Source organism: Microcaecilia unicolor, chromosome 12 (genome assembly GCF_901765095.1).
Source record: "Microcaecilia unicolor chromosome 12, aMicUni1.1, whole genome shotgun sequence".
Classification (NCBI taxonomy): domain Eukaryota; kingdom Metazoa; phylum Chordata; class Amphibia; order Gymnophiona; family Siphonopidae; genus Microcaecilia; species Microcaecilia unicolor.
In genome coordinates this window covers 65,919,414-65,938,403 of record NC_044042.1, presented here as the reverse complement: position 1 = coordinate 65,938,403, position 18,990 = coordinate 65,919,414, and the positions used below count along the sequence as shown (strand labels likewise).

The following is an 18,990-nucleotide window of genomic DNA, read 5'->3' as shown; positions in this document are numbered from 1 at the left end:
GTAGGATCCTTGTTTTGGAAGTTAGTGCTGGCATGTTAGATTTGCTCTAGGTTCTGAATGACTTTTGTTTTATAATTTTTTTTAAATTACTTTAAAAAAATCTATAACACATATTATAGTTACTTAATATGTGTGTTATTGAGATTGCACTAGAAACCAAAATTTCTTTGTATGGTGAGTTGTATGGGAAAATGTCCTTGCTCTGCTCTATATCCATTGTTGGTGGAGTGCCAGGAGGTTCTCTGGATGCAGAATGTGTATGGCTTCAATACCATATGTGTGCTGGAGGACCATGGCTCAATTGGGCTGAAGGGTGCAGTCTATTGTACTTCCCTTGGCTCTCAATTGGCCTGCAGCCACTGAAGCTTGCACTGCTACCCTCATTTAAGTTATTGGGAGTAATGTAGAGGTCGAGCATGGAGTGGGGTAGGGACAGAGCATGGGTGCATCAGGTTGCTGTTTTTTCTCTTTCAAAAAAGTTGGCAACTCTAGTGCCCACCCAAAAATTGCCTTCTGGCTATGCCACTGGCGCCTGGATGCAGTGAGGCAGAAGTTGGAGGGGTGATCAGCATTACCCTTGTCCCTATCTGGCCTGATTAGTCTTTATCGGATGATTGTTTTTCCCTAGTGGCTTTATGTGCTCCAAGTTTTGCCAATATTACTCCTCAAGAGAGAACTCCTGCAGGTGGTCAAAATGTTGACTAGATATTACTGGCATGGGAAAAAGGCAAAAATACACTTGTATGTAATTGGCAGAAGGAGGGCTTGGCTTTCCAAATTTACTACAACTATACAATTATGCCTGCCTTTTATGACATCTGGGTGATTGGTTATTAGATCAGGGATACTCCTATTTTGTATGAACAGCTGCTCTATGCACCTTATAGCATTGGATCTCTCTTGCAAGTTCCTAATCATACTTTGCCCTATACATTGAGGAGAAGTGCACTATTCAGGCCTCTAGTAGACACTTGGAATAAGTTGACTCAGTGGTTGGGTAGTGCTCCCATGGATACAGATCAGTTGCCGATTGGGGGAAACCTGCAGTTCTATGTGGTATGGAAAATACTGTATTTGAACATTGGGAAGCCCAGAGTTACAGTTTGGTAGCAGATGTTCTCACAGTGAAGGGTGCAGTGATGAGATTTGAGGCATTCAAAGCTCATTTTTTAAAATCTGTTTCTGAGAGGCTTACTGTCTCAGGGCTTTTTAAATCAGTCCATTCTCTGGTGGGAGGGAAAAACTACTGGGAAGTTAAAGCAAGATGGGAATCTGACCTGGTGAGATAATTGTTAGAGTGGAATGTAGCCAATACCATTCATAGAATGCCCTGGTTGATTCCGGGGGGGGGGGGGGGGGGGGGGGGGGGAGCTGATTTGAGAATGTGTGTGTTCAGGGTGCTCCATCAGGCATATTTCACCTAGGTGTAGATGCACAAAGCAGGAAGATTGGCTTCTCTGACATGTGTTAAGTGCAGTGGTGGTGTCAATACCTTTATCATGCAATGTTGGACTGTCCTTTCATCCAGCAATTTTGGTCTGCCATTGCTCTATATTTGAGTACTTGTATTTCATACTCGTATTTATTTTACAGTGGACTTTTTTTTTTAAATCTAATGGGGGGGGGGGGGGGGCAGCTTGGGCAACACACAGAAGATTTATTATAGTGGACAAAAAATACACCTTAGGTTCCTAGGTGACTCTGGAGCCACCATCTATTTGGTAATGGCATTCAGGAGTTCATCTTCTGGCATTGTGGGAGGCAAGAAATGCAGCACTTTCTGCAAAAAAGAGAGAAGAATTATCTTTCTGTTTGGGATCCATGTTAAGTTTCTCACCCAGGTAGCAAGGAGCTTGATTCTGAATCACACATACTTACCTAATAGAGGATAGAGTTTGTTGTTTTATAGTTTCCACTTAATCAGACTGTTGAAATCTTTGGGTTTGGGGAGGGGGGAGGGTTCGGAGGGGCGAGAAAGAGGGAGTTCAGTTGGGGAACGATTATATTCTGTTTGTACTGCGTCTATAAGAAACCAAACTGCCAGTGCTGTTTGAGTTTTTTTCCCTTTTTTTGGTTTTGTCTTGTTCTCAAACAGATTTAAAATGAATTAAATTAGCTTGGGGTTAAATCTCTTTAACAATGTTTAAAAACACTTTGAAAACTAGCTTGGCCTGAAGGGATGAAGAGAAAAAAAGAAGCAAATATTGTTTGTTTTCCAAGTATAAATTCATCAAATTAAGTATGTTTTCTCCTCTTCCAGTCTCTGCATTTCACTTGTGCTTAGTCTTCCCCGGATAAAGATGGTGGTTGGGTGCTCTGATATGTTAACACAATGCTTTGCTAGAATCCTGTTGCTGGTGTAGCAAATAGCTTCAGGAAACATGCATGCTCTTATCTGAACACTCTTTTCCAGAAATTCAAGCCACAGGATTCAACTACCAGAATGAAGATGAGAAAGTAACCCTCTCATTCCCCAGTGTTCTTCGGTCAGGTAATTCAGGGGAAGTGTCTGGGTTTGCAGGTGGGATAAAGCATGGATTTCTTTTGAGACTTGGCAAACCAATTTGCATTATTTTACAGTACAAACCTTCATAATATGCAGATTTAGAGCTGCTGGAATTGATACACTTGCCTTCTAGGCAGATCACAATGACAGCCAAACTTTAGAAAGGGCAGAGTGTGCATCAGAAGCCCCATGAAGATAGTATATAAAGATCTAAATATAGAGGCGAAAAGGGATTTGAAAAAGGGTATACATGCACAGGAAGCAAAACTTAGAGGGAAGAATGCTCTAGAACAAGAGGTGTACACAAAAAGGGTACAGACCTCATGAAAGCAAGGTGGAGGATAATCAAGCAAGGAGGTCCAAACCGGTTAAAAAGTGTTTAATAAATACTGTGTTCATCTACAATGGTCTGTGGCACAAAATGAAGACTTGATATGGCTGTGGTTCAAGAAATGATGCCTGCATCAGGAGTCACAAATGTGATGAACTGTTAATGGGCAGTCAACTCAGACTGCTGCATACGATACAAAGAACTATCTTGACACTCTGCTTGCTCTCATAGTATTTATTTGTCATGAAATGTCTAGCCACCCGCCTGGGGCTAACTCTGTGCCACTTAGAGGGTTTACCCCATTATAGCTCGGGTCCACGTGCACTTGGGCATGTGCTCTACACTAGCAACCTCCTACCACTGACTGGGTCCCAACCGCCTCTGGGCGAGTCTCCCACTCTCAAATTATTCCCCAGTGATTTCTAGGATATTGGGGGTTACACCCCCAGTGGTTCCACAGTTCCTAGAAAGCACTCACAGACCCAGCACACTAATCACCAGGATTCTTAGTCCAGATAAGCAGAGACAGTAAACTAAAAAGGTTTGTTGTTGTAAAAAAATATATATATTGAACAGTGAACCATATAAACAGATGGAACAAAACATCACATAACAGGTAACTTAAATGGATCAGTTATAAAACTATCTAAACATTTGTTCACTACCTGAATAGTGCCTGGAGAATACAGGAAATACACTGCTCACAGGTTATAGAATATAACTGCTTACAGGATCTCAGTGAAGAGATCTTTCTCTCTTTCTTTCCAATCTGAGACTGGGGGGAAAAAACAGCCAGTACATCCTGGCTGAATTTGAACTCCTGGGCCAATCAGAGCCCAAAACAGGAAATTTTAAAAGTAGCTGACCACATCACTGCAGGTTACTTCCTCTGTGTGCTAACTAAAGAAGGAACAAACATTTCTCTGTAACAGCTTTAAATATAAATACGTACCACCTGCTGACCAAACTAGAGAAATACACTTTCAAGAAATAATACAGTGTACAGGCTTTAAACCCACTGTGTTGTCACATTATTAAAGACTTGTTTAACCAGGTTGGACCTGCTTGATTATATTCTGCACTTTACTTTCCTAGAACTAGGAGATCACAGTACAAGGCTGGAAGACAGTTGACAAATGTAGCAGAATTTTTTTTAATGTAATTTTTTTTTAATATTGAAGGAATTCAGTAAACAGCCAAGTATGTATTACAAAGTCTCAGTTTTAACTTGTTAATTCCAAATTCCAACTTATCTTTCCATCCCTATCCCTTTAACCCCCTTAACATTTATCAGTGTTTATGTAAATGTTTATTAACTTCCAGAAAGAGAAAAGGCACCCTGAACAGCATGAGTGAACTATGAGCAAGTCATGTCTACCCCTCACCCCCAATCCCTACCTCCCCAAGTAACATCAATGAAACCAAAGGAGAACCATCTGATAATGAATAATTTGTACTAGTAGAGGGACTCCTCTCCACTAACAAGACTAGCATTTTTTTTTTAATGAAAAGGATAGTGGATGTATGGAACAGCCTCCCAAGTGAGGAGACAGACAAAATTATTAACAATTTGTGAAAGCTTGGGATAAGCACTTGCAGAACTAAGAGGTATTTGAATGAAAATTTTATTTCTCTGAGGACAATCAGGACATGTATATTACCTCATGTGGGTGATGTCATCAGCAGAGCTCTGGTGCAAACATTGCCCAGCGTTCTGCTTCTATAAGCTTTTGGTAGTTTTTAGCATGCATGTATATACGCACCTTCCCACCTGTCTCGATCGCACGGGACCAGCCTGTGGATCTGAGAGAATTTTTTTTTCTGTGCTCTCAGCATGATTTTTTTTTTCTTGTTGCCTTCCCTGCCTTTCAGCTTTGATTTGTGTGAGTAGTGTTGGACAAATCTCATTTTTTTTTCCTTTTAGTTTGGCCCTTTAGAGATTTTTTTTTTTTTTTTTTGGCCTTTAAGTTTCCTTTCTCTTTTTGCAGCTCAATGGCTCGCTTAGATCTGAGCTCCTGGCTGGGACTTCCTTTTTAATAAAACAAAAAAAACCCCCTTGAGCCATTTGATTTCATGTTGGCTGTTTTTCCAGCAATGTCACAAAAAAAACTTAGTGGTTTTAAAAAGTGTTCTCAGTGCAGCAGGTCATGTTTGTGACTGACACTTACAACTGGTGCTTGCTGTATCTTGAACCTGACCATAAAGCTTCTAATTGTAAATCTGCTCTCCAAAGAAGAAACCAAGAGTTGTGAGGTCCTGTGCAAGGCTCTTTTTGGTGCATCTAAGTCCAGTCCATCAACATTGGAGGCATCCATCTAAATGGTTCCTATAAATGCATTGGGCACTGAGGAGGTTATCACCTTTGTTGGTAAAGGGTGTTGATAGCGCCTGTCTGAGATAAGCAGCCTCAGACTCCAACACCAAGGACAGAAAAGGATTCGGCGTCATTCTTGTTGGCACTGAGAGGTTTTGATGCAGGGCATCGAGCAGAAGAAAAGCACCGATTTCAGACTCTTCAAATCACGGTGCTGGGAGTTCCGGGGCACCAGCATTACCAAAACAGCCTCCTCGGAGATGGGACCAGATCTCTGATTCTGCCTCTTTAATCTTCTCAGACTGTCACCTTTCCATCCTATTGGGGTAGGAAGCTCCCCACACAGTTTGGTTAAGGACCTGTCCCTCGGCGCTCCCTCCTAAAGGTCCATGTAGTTGAACCCATTCCACCGAGGGAAGAGTTTCTATTGAAAGTACTTCCTTGTACTTTAGCGCTCAGAGTCGGCAAGCTTCAGGCCCTATTTGGTGATCCACCTTTCATGAAGTTTCATCATTAGAGTAGTTCTTCACACACATCCTAAGTTCCTTCCTAAGGTGGTGGCTGAGTTCCATCTTGGTCAGTCCTGCTTCCAACATTTTTCCTGAAAACATCTGCCCATTTTGGTGAAAGCACACTACACACCTTAGATTAAGGCTTGCTTGTGGTCCATGTGGAGTGGACTAAAACCTATACAGTCCACCTAGCTTTTTTTTCATTTTTATTCAAATTATATATTATACAACTCTTAGAGAATACAAGAAATTGGAAAATCTTAACGTAAAAAAATGTTCAATGTTATCAGTAACAGAAATCTTTTCCCCACTTTCGACCACTAAAATTAGGTAAATTAGATTCAAGAGCTTAAATAAACCCATTAATCTAGGAAATCAATTTATAATTATTGCTACCCTGCTAGTTTACTCCAAGCAATCATACAGTGTCTGTGACTAGACTATAACATTTACCTCTTCTTTAGACAGCAAAAATTTTCTAACTGCTTGGGATCAAAGAATTGAAATTGTTTAGACTGAAATAATACTTAACATATGCAAGGAAATTTAAGTATAAAATTTGCACCTAATGCCAAAGTCCTTGGGCGTAGAGCTAAAAAGGCTTTGTGCCTTTTCTGTGTTTCTCTAGCCAAATCAGGATAAATTCTTATTTTAGATCCCAGGAAGAGAGAGTCTAAATGACGAAAAAGTTTCAACACAGCATCTTGATCCATCTCCAAAGCAAAGGAAACCACCACAGTTGATTCCAAGAAAGATGTGAGGTTCATATTATCTCCTACTTGGGGTTGAGAAATTCCAGATGAAGGTTTTACATTACTCTGCAAATACTGTGCCCGAGTTATCGGAGGTGATGAGTCCCCAGACATTCCTAAAATTTCCACCAAATATTTTTTATCGGTGTAATCAAAGATATGAGAAAATTGGTCAACCTCAGATTTAATCTCCTAGATTGATTCTCTAAGAATTCCAATCAACGAAATGTAAAATTTCTGTCCCTAATTGAGACTTGGCCAAAAGATTCCATTTTTTAAATTTTTTCATGTAGAAGTTTCACTTCTGAGGTTTGCTGAGCAGTTGCCTGTGCCTGGATAAGGACTGCTTCAGACAATACCTTAATTTCACTAGTATTTTTGGTTATCAATAGTTGTAAAGAAGACTGTAAGTTAAGTGTCGGGTCCCAGAGTGACTCCATTATCACTACGGCTGATTTTGCCAAAAGCCCCAAAGAAGAAGCAGGAAGGGGAGCCTTTAAAGACTGGTTTAAAGTACTCACTATCTGTGATGGCAATATCTGTGCTGCAATTTGTTCATCCAGCTGGCTGCTCCTAATCGATTCTCCCCGCGTGGGCAAGTTACCTCCCTGCGCGTTTGTCTCCTCTACATTGGGAGATTGATCTGTAGGACTTGACTCCATGCTGTTCCTTCCTGGTTGTGGGGGAGCCGCACGTAAGACGGGGCTCAAGGAGACCCCGTTGACACTGCTGGCCAAAGCTGACACGCTGGCTCCGACTGCAGGAGAAGAGGCTTGCCTGGGACCGGACGTCAAGCCGAACTGCTCCAGAGTTGTCTGCTGATGAAGGTGGGTCCCGGTGGGGGTCAAGGGGTTCTCCCGCACCTTCCCTCTCCTTTTCCCCATTCTCCGAGGACAAGCATGCTGCTTGTTCTCACATGTGGGTTGACGTCCGCTTCTGCCCAGGATTCGGACGGCATTTTGGAAGCAAAATATAAAAAAAACTTTGCCAGAGTCTTCTGGTGCATACACCGGGCATGCGCGGACGACTTCTCGCCCATGGCACAAGCGTGCTTCTTCAGTTTTTCTTTCTCCGCATTGAAGTGCGCAGCTTTCGTTTCTGCTCCTCTTCGGGACCAGGAAGAGTCTTCACTGTCTGCGATTTGGTGTTAGACTCCGCCTTCAAGAGAGCCAGGAGTAGTAGAGACTATGCTTTGGCAGGCAGAGAAGCTAGGACTCTTGATTCTTTTGGGAGGAAGACGTATCAGGCTGCTATGCTCGCTGCCAAGATGTTATGATTGGGGTCTGAACCCCTCTCAAACTTACTTCTTTCCTGGGGGTCAGCTTCTTAGCTGGCTTCTGTTTCTTTTCTCTTTCCTTTCTGAGCTGGCTCTGTCTCTCTGTGCTGGCAGCTTCCAGCAGCATGGGGTTAATTGTCTCACTTCACTACAGCTGTGTGTGTGTTGCCTGAGTTGCTCTACCTCTCTTTGGGTGTACTGGCTTCAAGTGTTTCACGGTTTTGCATTGGTGTGGGTTGGGCCTCTCTGGGTCAGTGTGCTTTTGCCTAGGTCTAGGGAGTGTGACATCATCAGGGAGGGCCTTGATAAGGAAGTGGTCTTGTTTCCTTCAGGGCCTTTGCAACAGTGGTGTTTGCTGTAGGTAGGGTGGTGCAGTGTGCACTTCTGACGTTGTGTCTAGTTTCCCTGCTTGCTTTTGCTAAGGTCCAGGTTAGTGTTAGTGCAGTGTGCACTGGTGTTTGTGTGTTTGGTCCCCCTGCTTTTCCCTCTTGGTTTTGGAAGCATTGCTGTGTGTAGGGCTTTGGAAGCTCTGTTGTTGATAGAAGTACTTCAGGGTTTGGTGTTGTTAGGAACACTGCAGAGTTTGCTGTTAGAAGTACTTCTGGGATTGTGCTATTGGGAGCATTGCAGTCTTTGCTGTTGGTGTTTGGTGCTTTAGAAGCACTTTTGGCTTATGTGTTAGCTTCCCTCCTTGTGGCTCCCCTGTCTTCCCTTTTAGTGCTAGGAGCTCTTCTGGTTGCTTGCCAGAGTAGTGCTTAGGAAGCACCTTGTTAGTTGTATCTAGCTTGCTAGAGCAGTGCTTAGGTAGCTGGTTAGTTCTGTGTTTAGCTTATTAGTGTAAAGCTCTGCTTGTAGCTTGGTGCTTAGTAGCACCTGTGTTAGCTTTATGTTTAGTTCCCTGCTCTGTTAGTTTAGGGCTTAGGAGCTCCTGTTTAGTATAGGGCTTAGGAAGTCCTTTTGTCAGTTTACTGTTAGGAACACTCCTGCTGGTTTAGGGCTTGGGAGCAAGTAGATCAGTTTAGGTTTAGGAGCACTTCTGTTTCCAGTCCTGGTCCCTATGTCATCCGGTATCCAGTAAGTCCTGTCGGCTACTCGAACCCAGGAGCTCAACTTCTGGGGGGCTTAGTAGCTAAGTGCAGGTGAAGCTGTGTGGACCAGTCCAGTGTGCTCCAGTCCGGTGTTCCAGTCCTGTGTCCTCCAGTCCGGGGGACCAGTCCAGTGTGTTCCGGTCCGGTGTGTGTTCCAGTCTGGTGTGCTCCAGTCCAGTGTGTTCCGGTCCGGTGTGTGTTCCAGTCCGAGGGATTGCAGTCCTGTGTCCTCCAGTCCGGGGGATTCCAGTCCAGGTGTTCCGGTTCGCTGGGCAGTGCCTGCAGTCCCTGACGGTGTGCTTACCCAGTGTTGGTTGGTGGGTTTTGCCTGCTGCTGTCGCTCCTCGGCAGCAGCCCAAGGGCTCACGTTTGCTCCAGAGCCCAGCCCTGCGGGCTCTGAACCTGAGAACCTGACACAAGATCCAGCCCAGGCACTCAGCAGTCCATGTGAATGACTATTCAGGTGCTAGAGCTACTGGGGTTTGTGATAAATTATTACAAGTCCCATCTCACCCCAGTTCAAGAATTGGAATTCATTGGAGCTCTGTTGAACACATACAGCTCATGCTTACCTTCCCGAGGCAAGGGTGGGCAACCTCCTGTCCCCTGTGTCCTTAGTATGAGCGTCTCAACAGATCACGGCTTGGCAGATGTTGAGACTCCTGGGGCACATGGCCTCCACAGTTAAGTTATTGAGAAACTTTGAAAGCTAAATATGTTATAGCTGACCTATGAAGATGGATGTTGTTAACATTGCCATGAGTATGGTTGGCAATGAACATCGTTGAGCGCCTGTCTTTGAGGTGCTCTTTACTAGCCAATCATCAAGATAAGGGAACACATGTACCCCCAATTGGCGTAGCGACGCTGCAACTACCGCTAGGCACTTTATGAACACTCTGGGCGCAGACGCCAGGCCAAAGGGCAGTACACGTTACTGAAAGTGCTGTGTTCCCAGCTGAAATCAAAGAAACTTCCTGTGAGCTTGAAGTATCGAGATGTGTGTGTAAGCATCCTTTAAGTCCAGAGAGCATAGCCAATTGTTCTTTTGAATCATGGGAAGAAGGGTACCTAGAGAAACCATCCTGAACTTTTCTCGAACCAGAAATTTGTTCAGGGCCCTTAGGTCTAGGATGGGATGCATCCCCCTGTATTTTTCTGCTCAAGGAAGTACCTGGTTTAGAATCCCAGCCCTTCTTCCCCCGGTGGAACGGGTTCGACCACACTGGCCTTTAGAAGAGCGGAGAGTTCCTCTGCAAGTACCTGCTTGTGCTGGGAGCTGTAAGAATGAGCTCCCGGTGGGCAATTTGGAGGTTTGGATTTCAGATTGAGGGTGTATCCTAACCGGACTATTTGAAGGACCCACTGGTCGGAGGTTACGGGAGGCCACCTTTGGTTAAAAAATATCAACCTCCCTCCAACCGGCAAGTCATCCGGCACGGACACTTCTATTGAGGCTATGCTTAACTGGAGCCAGCCAAAAGCCCGTCCCTTGCTTTTGCTGGGGAGCAGTATGGGCCTTAGACGCACGCTGTTGACGAGAACGAGCATGCTGGGGCTGAGCCTGGGCAGGCTGCCGAGAAGCAGGAGTGTACCTACGCCTAGGATAGGAATAGGGAGCCCTCCACGATACCTCCTAGATGAGGAGGCAGTAGCAGAAAGCGCCCGGTGGGAGAGAGAATCCATAGCATCATTATGCTTCTTGATCTGATCAACAAGGTCCTCTACTTTTTCTCCAAAAAGGTTGTTCTCCCCCCCCCCCCCCCCCCAGCAAGGAACATCCGCCATCCACTGCTGGACAGAATGATCCAGGTCAGAGACACGCAGGCATGAGAAACTGCGCATCACTATACCTTGAGCAGCGATCCTGGATGTCACGTCAAAAGTACCCCTGGCCAGGAACTTGCTGCACACCCTACACACCTGATGAAAAGGCTCGGCCAGCTCCATAGGGAGTGCATCAGCTAAGCTGGACACTTGACTTATTGAGTCTCGCAAGTGGACGCTCGTGAAGAGCTGGTATGACTGCACGTGAGATCAGCTCAATGGACCCTAGCCTCTCAGTGGTGTCAAGCTACGGGAGATCTAGAGGATGTGATCCAACTGTCCACTGACTTCCTGAATTCTCTGCAGTGGTGGATGATTCGGACCAATTTGACCTTGGGACATCCATTCCAAATTCCTCAGCCACAAAAAGTGCTGACGACAGATGCATCCCTCCTGGGGTGGGGGGGCTCATGTGGATGGGCTTCACACTCAAGGAGCTTGGTCCTTTCAGGAAAAAGGTCTTCAGATCAATCTCCAGGAATTGCGAACGATCTGGAACACTGTAAAGGCTTTCAGAGATCTTTTTGCCACTCAGATCAATCACAAGGTCCCTCAGTTCTGTTCCAAACTTCAGGCCCACGACAAACTAGCATCAGATGCCTTTCTCCTGCATTGGGGGACAGGCCTTTTGTATGCGTATTCTCCCATACCTCTAGTAGGGAAGACTTTGCTGAAACTCAAGCAAGACTTTGGAACCATGATTCTGATTGCTCCCTTCTGGCCGCGTCCGATTTGGTTCCCTCTTCTTCTGGAGTTGTCCTCCAAGAAACCGTGGAGATTGGGGTGTTTTCCAACCCTCATCACCCAGAACGAGGGGTCGCTTATGCATCCCAACCTCCAGTCTCTGGCTCTCATGGCCTGGATGTTGAGAGCTTAGATTTTGCCTCCTTGGGTCTTTCAGAGGGTGTCTCCCGAGTCTTACTTGCTTCCAGGAAAGATTCCACAAAGAGGTCTTACTCTTTCAAATGGAGGAGGTTTGCTGTCTGGTGTGACAGCAAGGCCCTTGATCCTTTTTCTTGTCCTACACAGACCCTGCTTGAATACCTTCTACACTTGTCAGAGTCTGGTCTCAAGACCAACTCCGTAAGAGTTCACCTTAGTGCGATTAGTGCTTATCATCGCCGTGTAGAGGGTAAGCCTATCTCTGGACAGCCTTTAGTTGTTCGCTTCATGAGAGGTTTGCTTTTGTCAAAGCCCTCAGTCAAACCTCCACCAGTATCATGGGAACTCAACGTCGTTCTCACCCAGCTGATGAAAGCTCCTTTTGAGCCACTGAATTCCTCCCACCTGAAGTACTTAACCTGGAAGGTCATTTTCTTGGTGGCTGTTGCTTCATCTCATAGGGTCAGTGAGCTTCAGGCCTTGGTAGTGCATAAACCTTATATCAAGTTTCATCATAACAGAGTAGTCCTCCACACGCACCCTAAGTTCCTGCCGAAGGTGGTGTCGGAGTTCCATCTGAACCAGTCAATTGTCTTGCCAACATTTTTTCCCCGTCCTCATACCTGCCCTGGTGAAAGCAGTTTGCATACTGTGATAAAGTCACCTCCAGGATAGTTGGGTTAAGGCAGTTTCAGTCTGAAATACAAGTGTCTTGTCCACAATGTCAGTGAGCCCTTAGGTCCCACAAGGCACGAAGGACCTCAGGGGACAGCCACGCAACCCCGAATCTTCACCCGCGGCGACCGCCGTTCACCAGAGGTTGTGCCCCCAGCTGCAGGCGGTCAGCGGGACTGCTGGAACCGCGGGGTCGCGGACTGACCTAGCTGGAGCCAGGGAGTGTGGGTACTAACCCCCGTAGTCAGGGCCATTCAAGTCTCTAGGTAGGCGGCTAGCAAACAGTATTCAAGTTCCAAGCAAGTCTCTGGATAGACGGCTAGCAAACAGTATTCAAGTTCCAAGCAAGTCTCTGGATAGACGGCTAGCAAACAGTATTCAAGTTCCAAGCAAGTCTCTGGATAGACGGCTAGCAAACAGTATTCAAATTCCAAGCAAGTCTCTGGATAGACGGCTAGCAAACAGTATTCAAGTTCCAAGCAAGTCTCTGGATAGACGGCTAGCAAACAGTATTCAAATTCCAAGCAAGTCTCTGTATTGGCGGCTAGCAAACAGTATTCAAATTCCAAGCAAGTCTCTGTATTGGTGGCTAGCACACAGTATGCAAGTCCCAAGCAAGTCTCTGGATAGACGGCTAGCAAACAATATGCAAGTCCCAAGCAAGTCTCTGGATAGACGGCTAGCAAACAATATTCAAGTTCCAAGCAAGTCTCTTGATTGACGGCTAGCAAACCGTATTCAAACGGAACTACGGAGCGGCTTCAGAAAGGGAACCTGAAGCAACGTGCCAGCGTGAATTCAGTCTTTAAATATCGAGCCACTGCCCCGCCCACGAGGGAGCGATCCACCAATCCGACCCCGTACCTCGACAGAGCTCTTCGGATTGGAGCGGCCCGGCCTCCCAGGCGGAGCCATGGCCTCGGCCCTCTAATCCGGCGCAGCATAGGCGGAGCTCCCGGGCCTCCGGCTCTGGAGCGAGGGAGACGCTGGCCCAAGTGTACTAGCGCCGCCATCTTGGGCGGTGCGGCCCCCGCTCCCACCACCGGCGAGAGAGAACCCGGTGGTAGCCATTGCCGCCCGCCGGCCTCGGCCCGACCCATCACTCCCGCGGCAGCGCCCGCCCCCACGCCGGAGCCTTCGGCCCTCCATCCCTCGCCAAGGAGGACGCCGGCACCCGCCCCCCACGACGGAGGAGCAGGTAGGATCGCGGGACGTGACAACAAGTCCCAGAAGGCATTGCAGGCAAGGAGCCAGAGGGTGAGATGAAGAACCCGGACTGGACTCCTAGCTGCAATCAGGGAAGACATGGGTGTAAGCTAACAGGAGGTGTAGATTGGCTGCCACTAGGGGGAAAGAGAGATAGGAAACCCTGTGTGCAGGAGCTCCTCATTAGGCTCATGCTCAGCTCAGCTGGTATGGGTGTGTAGAGAAGCTAATGAGTGCAGAATGATTGGTTGTGAAGGCAGAAGCCAGGGATTGATTAGGCAGGTGGGAAGGAAGTCAGTTCAGGAGGAGAGAAGCAGTTGCAGGCTGAAAATCCTTGGGCAAGGAGGTCCCTAAAGTACTGGTAGTTACAGGCTGAAAATCCTGGGGCAGGGAGGTCCCTAAAGTACTGAAGCAGGCTGAGATTCCTTGGGTGAGAGGAAGTCCCAAAAGTATTGAATGCACTGGGAAGCTGATGCAGGGGAAAACCCTTGGGTAGAAGGAGTCCCTAAAATATTGAACTCTCCTGAAGGTAAAGAGGATAGAAGGTAGAAAATGCTGCTTAGTGACTGAACTGTGATGATGAACTGAAAGAACTGTTTGTCTTGGGAATTGAATTACTGTTTACTGTGCACTGGATAAAGAGCCAAGGTTGGAGCTTGTAAGCCTGTATTGAATCCTGGTATGTGCTATGCTGCTGTTGGAAATGTGTATTAGAAACCTGCATAGAATAAAAGTCCTTAAGATTGAAGTTACTGGTGGACATCTATTTCTTCATTGTGCCGGGAGCCTGTGGCTGGAGGAGATTGTTCTATCCTTGGCTGCACCTAGGGGCACCTGGTTATAATACCTTGGACTGCAAGAGAGCATTGGCTTTTTCTCCGAGGACAAGCAGGCTGCTTGTTCTCACTGATGGGTGACATCCACGGCAGCCCCCTACAATCGGAAACTTCACTAGCAAAGGCCTTTGCTAGATCTCGCGCGCCCATGCGCACCACGCATGCGCTGCCGTCTTCCTGCCCGAACCGGCTCGTGTTCATCAGTCTTCTTTTGTCCGCGCTTGGGACGGTCGTGTTTTGCCGCCGTTTCGTGCCCCTCAAGTTGATCCTCGCGCGTCTTCGCGATTTCGCTAAAAAAAAAAAAAAAAAAAAAAGAGACCTTTGGTCTTTGTCCCTTCCCGTGTGTCCAGTTTGTTTCCCCGGCGTAAGTTTCCTTTCGCTTTCGGGGTAGGCCTTTTTTGTGGCCTCGGTACTGGTTTTTTCTCTCTCCCTTATTTTTGGTGCCCTTCGTCACCATCGCGAATTTTGATTTTGCCGGCGTGATTTTTCCGCCCATGTCATCGAAGTCTCCCAGCGACTTCAAGAAGTGCACCCAGTGCGCCCGGGTAATCTCGCTCACTGATAGGCACGCTTCGTGTCTTCAGTGTCTGGGGGCTGGGCACCGCCCGCAGGCCTGCAGTCTTTATGCTCTTTTACAGAAGAGGACTCAGGTAGCGAGATTGGCCCAGTGGAACGTGTTGTTCTCGGGCTCTTTGTCGACAACAGCACCGGAGGCATCGAGTGCATCAACGTCAACAGCATCGAAGTCTTCGACCTCGGCATCGAGTGCATCGATGACATCGAGGTTTCGACCCTCTGCATCGTCGGTACCGAGACATCGGAAGGCTGCGTCGGTGCTACCGGGACCTCCGCTGTTGCTGATGTCCCCTGCTGGTGGCGGTGAGCCTTCGGGTGGGTCTCCCCCTGCCCTGAGGACTCCTGCGGTACAGCCCCCCCGAGACCGACCTTCTTCAGCCTCGGCCCCGAGGAAGAGACGGTTGGATTCTACGTCCTCGTCGGTACCGGGAAGCTCCGGTGACATGCTTCGTTTGAAGAAATCAAAGAAGCATCGACACTGGTCTCCTTCCTGCATCGGTACCGAGAGCTCTGGGTCGCTGGGGGAGTCGGCACCCAGTAGGCATCGGCACCGGGAGGACCGCTCACCCTCTGTTCAGGAGGTGTCGATGCGCTCCACCTTGGACAGCCCGGAACCGCCTCCACACCCGGAACAGACTCTCACCTCAACGCCTGCATCGGCTTCCATGTCTTTCTCCACAGCCGCTCTGCACGAGAGTCTCCGGGCCGTTCTCCCGGAGATCCTGGGAGAGCTGTTGCGCCCTTCCCCTCTGGTACCGGGGGGTGCCTGCGCCACCGGTACCGTCGAGTGAGGCGCCGGCTGGCCCTTCGCCCGGGGTGAGGTCTCCGACATCGGTACCGCTTGTGGTACTGGCTGCGGCCGCCTCCCAGGAAGGCTCCCCGACGACGTCGGTGGAGGGAGCTTCGCCGGTGCTGGCGAGGGAGTCTATCTCTCGACGCTCCCACCGTGGCCGTGTTTCCACGGAGTCGAGTCGGGCACGGCTTCAGACACAGGTTCGTGAACTTGTGTCTGATACTGATGGTGAGGCCTCGTGGGAGGAGGAGGAGGACATCAGATATTTCTCTGACAAGGAGTCTGATGGCCTTCCTTCTGACCCTACTCCCTCCCCTGAAAGGCAGCTTTCTCCTCCTGAGAGTCTGTCTTTCGCGGCCTTTGTCCGGGAGATGTCTACGGCCATCCCCTTCCCGGTGGTCGTGGAGGATGAGCCCAGGGCTGAGATGTTTGAGCTCTTGGACTATCCTTCTCCACCTAAGGAAGCGTACACAGTACCCATGCATCATGTCCTAAAAAAGACATTGCTGGCGAACTGGACCAAGCCATTAACTAATCCCCACATTCCCAAGAAGATCGAATCCCAGTATCGGATCCATGGGGACCCAGAGCTGATGCGCACTCAGTTGCCTCACGACTCTGGTGTGGTGGATCTGGCCCTAAAGAAGGCTAAGAGTTCTAGGGAGCATGCTTTGGCGCCCCCGGGCAAGGACTCTAGAACCTTAGACTCCTTTGGGAGGAAGGCCTACCATTCTTCTATGCTCGTGGCCAAGATTCAGTCCTACCAGCTCTACACGAGCATCCATATGCGGAACAATGTGCGTCAGTTGGCGGGCTTGGTGGACAAGCTCCCTCCTGAGCAAGCCAAGCCGTTTCAGGAGGTGGTCAGGCAGCTGAAGGCGTGCAGAAAATTCCTGGCCAGAGGGGTATATGATACCTTTGATGTTGCGTCCAGGGCCGCTACTCAAGGTGTGGTGATGCGCAGACTCTCATGGCTGCGTGCCTCCGACCTGGAGAATAGGATCCAGCAGCGGATTGTGGACTCCCCTTGCCGAGCGGACAACATTTTTGGAGAGAAAGTCGAACAGGTGGTAGAACAGCTCCACCAGCGGGATACCGCTTTCGACAAGTTCTCCCGCCGGCAGCCTTCAGCTTCTACCTCCTCAGGTAGATGTTTTTATGGGGGAAGGAGGGCTGTTCCCTACTCTTCTGGTAAGCGTAGGTACAATCCTCCCTCTCGACAGCCTGCGGCCCAGGCTAAGCCCCAGCGCGCTCGCTCTCGTCAGCAGCGTGCGCCTCAGCAAGGCCTCACGGCTCCCCAGCAAAAGCAGGGGACGAGATTTTGACTGGCTCCAGCAGAGCATAGCCGACATCAACGTGTCCGTGCCGGGCGATCTGCCTGTCAGGGGGAGGTTAAAAGTTTTTCACCAAAGGTGGCCTCTTATAACCTCCGACCAGTGGGTTCTCCAAATAGTCCGGCAAGGATACACCCTCAATTTGGCCTCAAAGCCTCCAAATTGCCCACCGGGAGCTCAGTCCTACAGCTTCCAGCACAAGCAGGTACTTGCAGAGGAACTCTCCACCCTTCTCAGCGCCAATGCGGTCGAGCCCGTACAATCCGGGTAAGAAGGGCTGGGATTCTATTCCAGGTACTTCCTTGTGGAAAAGAAAACAGGGGGGATGCGTCCCATCCTAGACCTCAGGGCCCTGAACAAATATCTGGTCAAGGAAAAATTCAGGATGCTTTACCTGGTTACCCTTCTTCCCATGATTCAGGAAAACGGTTGGCTATGCTCTCTGGACTTGAAGGACGCCTACACACACATCCCGATATTGCCAGCTCACAGGCAGTATCTGCGATTTCAGCTGGGCGCACGTCACTTCCAGTACTGTGTGCTACCCCAGTCCATGCAGATGACTATTCGACTCCTGGAGCTACTGGGGTTTGCGATAAATTATCCAAAGTCCCATCTTCTCCCAGTACAGAGACTCGAATTCATAGGAGCTCTGCTGGATTCTCGGACAGCTTGTGCCTATCTTCCGGAGACAAGGGCCAACAATCTGTTGTCCCTCATCTCCCGGGTGCGAGCGTCTCAGCAGATCACAGCTCGGCAGATGTTGAGATTGCTTGGCCACATGGCCTCCACAGTTCATGTGACTCCCATGGCTCGTCTTCGCATGCGATCTGCTCAATGGACCCTAGCTTCCCAGTGGTTTCAGACTGCTGGGGATCTAGAGGAAGTGATCCACCTGTCCACAAGTTTTCTCAACTCCCTGCATTGGTGGACGATTTGGTCCAGTTTGACTCTGGGACGCCCTTTCCAAATTCCTCAGCCACAAAAAGTGCTGACTACGGATGCGTCTCTCCTGGGGTGGGGAGCTCATGTCGATTGGCTTCACACCCAGGGAAGCTGGTCCCTCCAGGAACGCGATCTGCAGATCAGTCTCCTGGAGTTACGAGCGGTCTGAAACGCTCTGAAGGCTTTCAGAGATCGGCTGTCCCACCAAATTATCCAAATTCAGACAGACAACCAGGTTGCCATGTATTACATCAACAAGCAGGGGGGCACCGGATCTCGCCCCCTGTGTCAGGAGGCCGTCAGCATGTGGCTGTGGGCTCGCCGTCACGACATGTTGCTCCAAGCCACATATCTGGCAGGCGTAAACAGTCTGGCCGACAGGTTGAGCAGGATTATGCAACCTCACGAGTGGTCGCTCAATTCCAGAGTAGTGCGCCAGATCTTCCAGGTGTGGGGCACCCCCTTGGTAGATCTCTTTGCATCTCGAGCCAACCACAAGGTCCCTCAGTTCTGTTCCAGACTTCAGGCCCACGGCAGACTGGCATCGGATGCCTTCCTCCTGGATTGGGGGGACGGCCTGCTGTATGCTTATCCTCCCATACCTCTGGTGGGGAATACTTTGTTGAAACTCAAGCAAGACCGAGGCACCATGATTCTGATTGCTCCTTTTTGGCCGCGTCAGATCTGGTTCCCTCTTCTTCTGGAGTTGTCCTCCGAAGAACCGTGGAGATTGGAGTGTTTTCCGACCCTCATCACACAGGACGAAGGGGCGTTTCTGCATCCCAACCTCCGGTCTCTGGCTCTCACGGCCTGGATGTTGAGAGCGTAGACTTTGCCTCTTTGGGTCTGTCAGAGGGTGTCTCCCGTGTCTTGCTTGCTTCCAGAAAAGATTCCACTAAGAGGAGTTACTTCTTTTTATGGAGGAGGTTTGCCGTCTGGTGTGACAGCAAGGCCTTAGACCCTCGCTCCTGTCCTACACAGACCGTGCTTGAATACCTTCTGCACTTGTCTGAGTCTGGTCTCAAGACCAACTCTGTAAGGGTTCACCTTAGTGCAATCAGTGCATGCCATTACCGTGTGGAAGGTAAGCCGATCTCAGGACAGCCTTTAGTTGTTCGCTTCATGAGAGGTTTGCTT

At 48.7% G+C, this 18,990-nt stretch overlaps 1 protein-coding gene across 2 annotated transcripts in view; it reads left to right on the top strand.

Annotated features, from left to right (window-relative positions):
* NPEPPS (aminopeptidase puromycin sensitive) overlaps nt 1–18,990 on the top strand; it is a 216,894-nt gene that overhangs the window by 111,071 nt on the left and 86,833 nt on the right. For both annotated transcript variants that reach the window (XM_030220856.1, XM_030220857.1), the window contains one exon: nt 2,414–2,491. In XM_030220856.1, the coding sequence (XP_030076716.1) occupies nt 2,414–2,491 (78 nt within the window). The remainder of the gene's footprint in view (nt 1–2,413; nt 2,492–18,990) is intronic.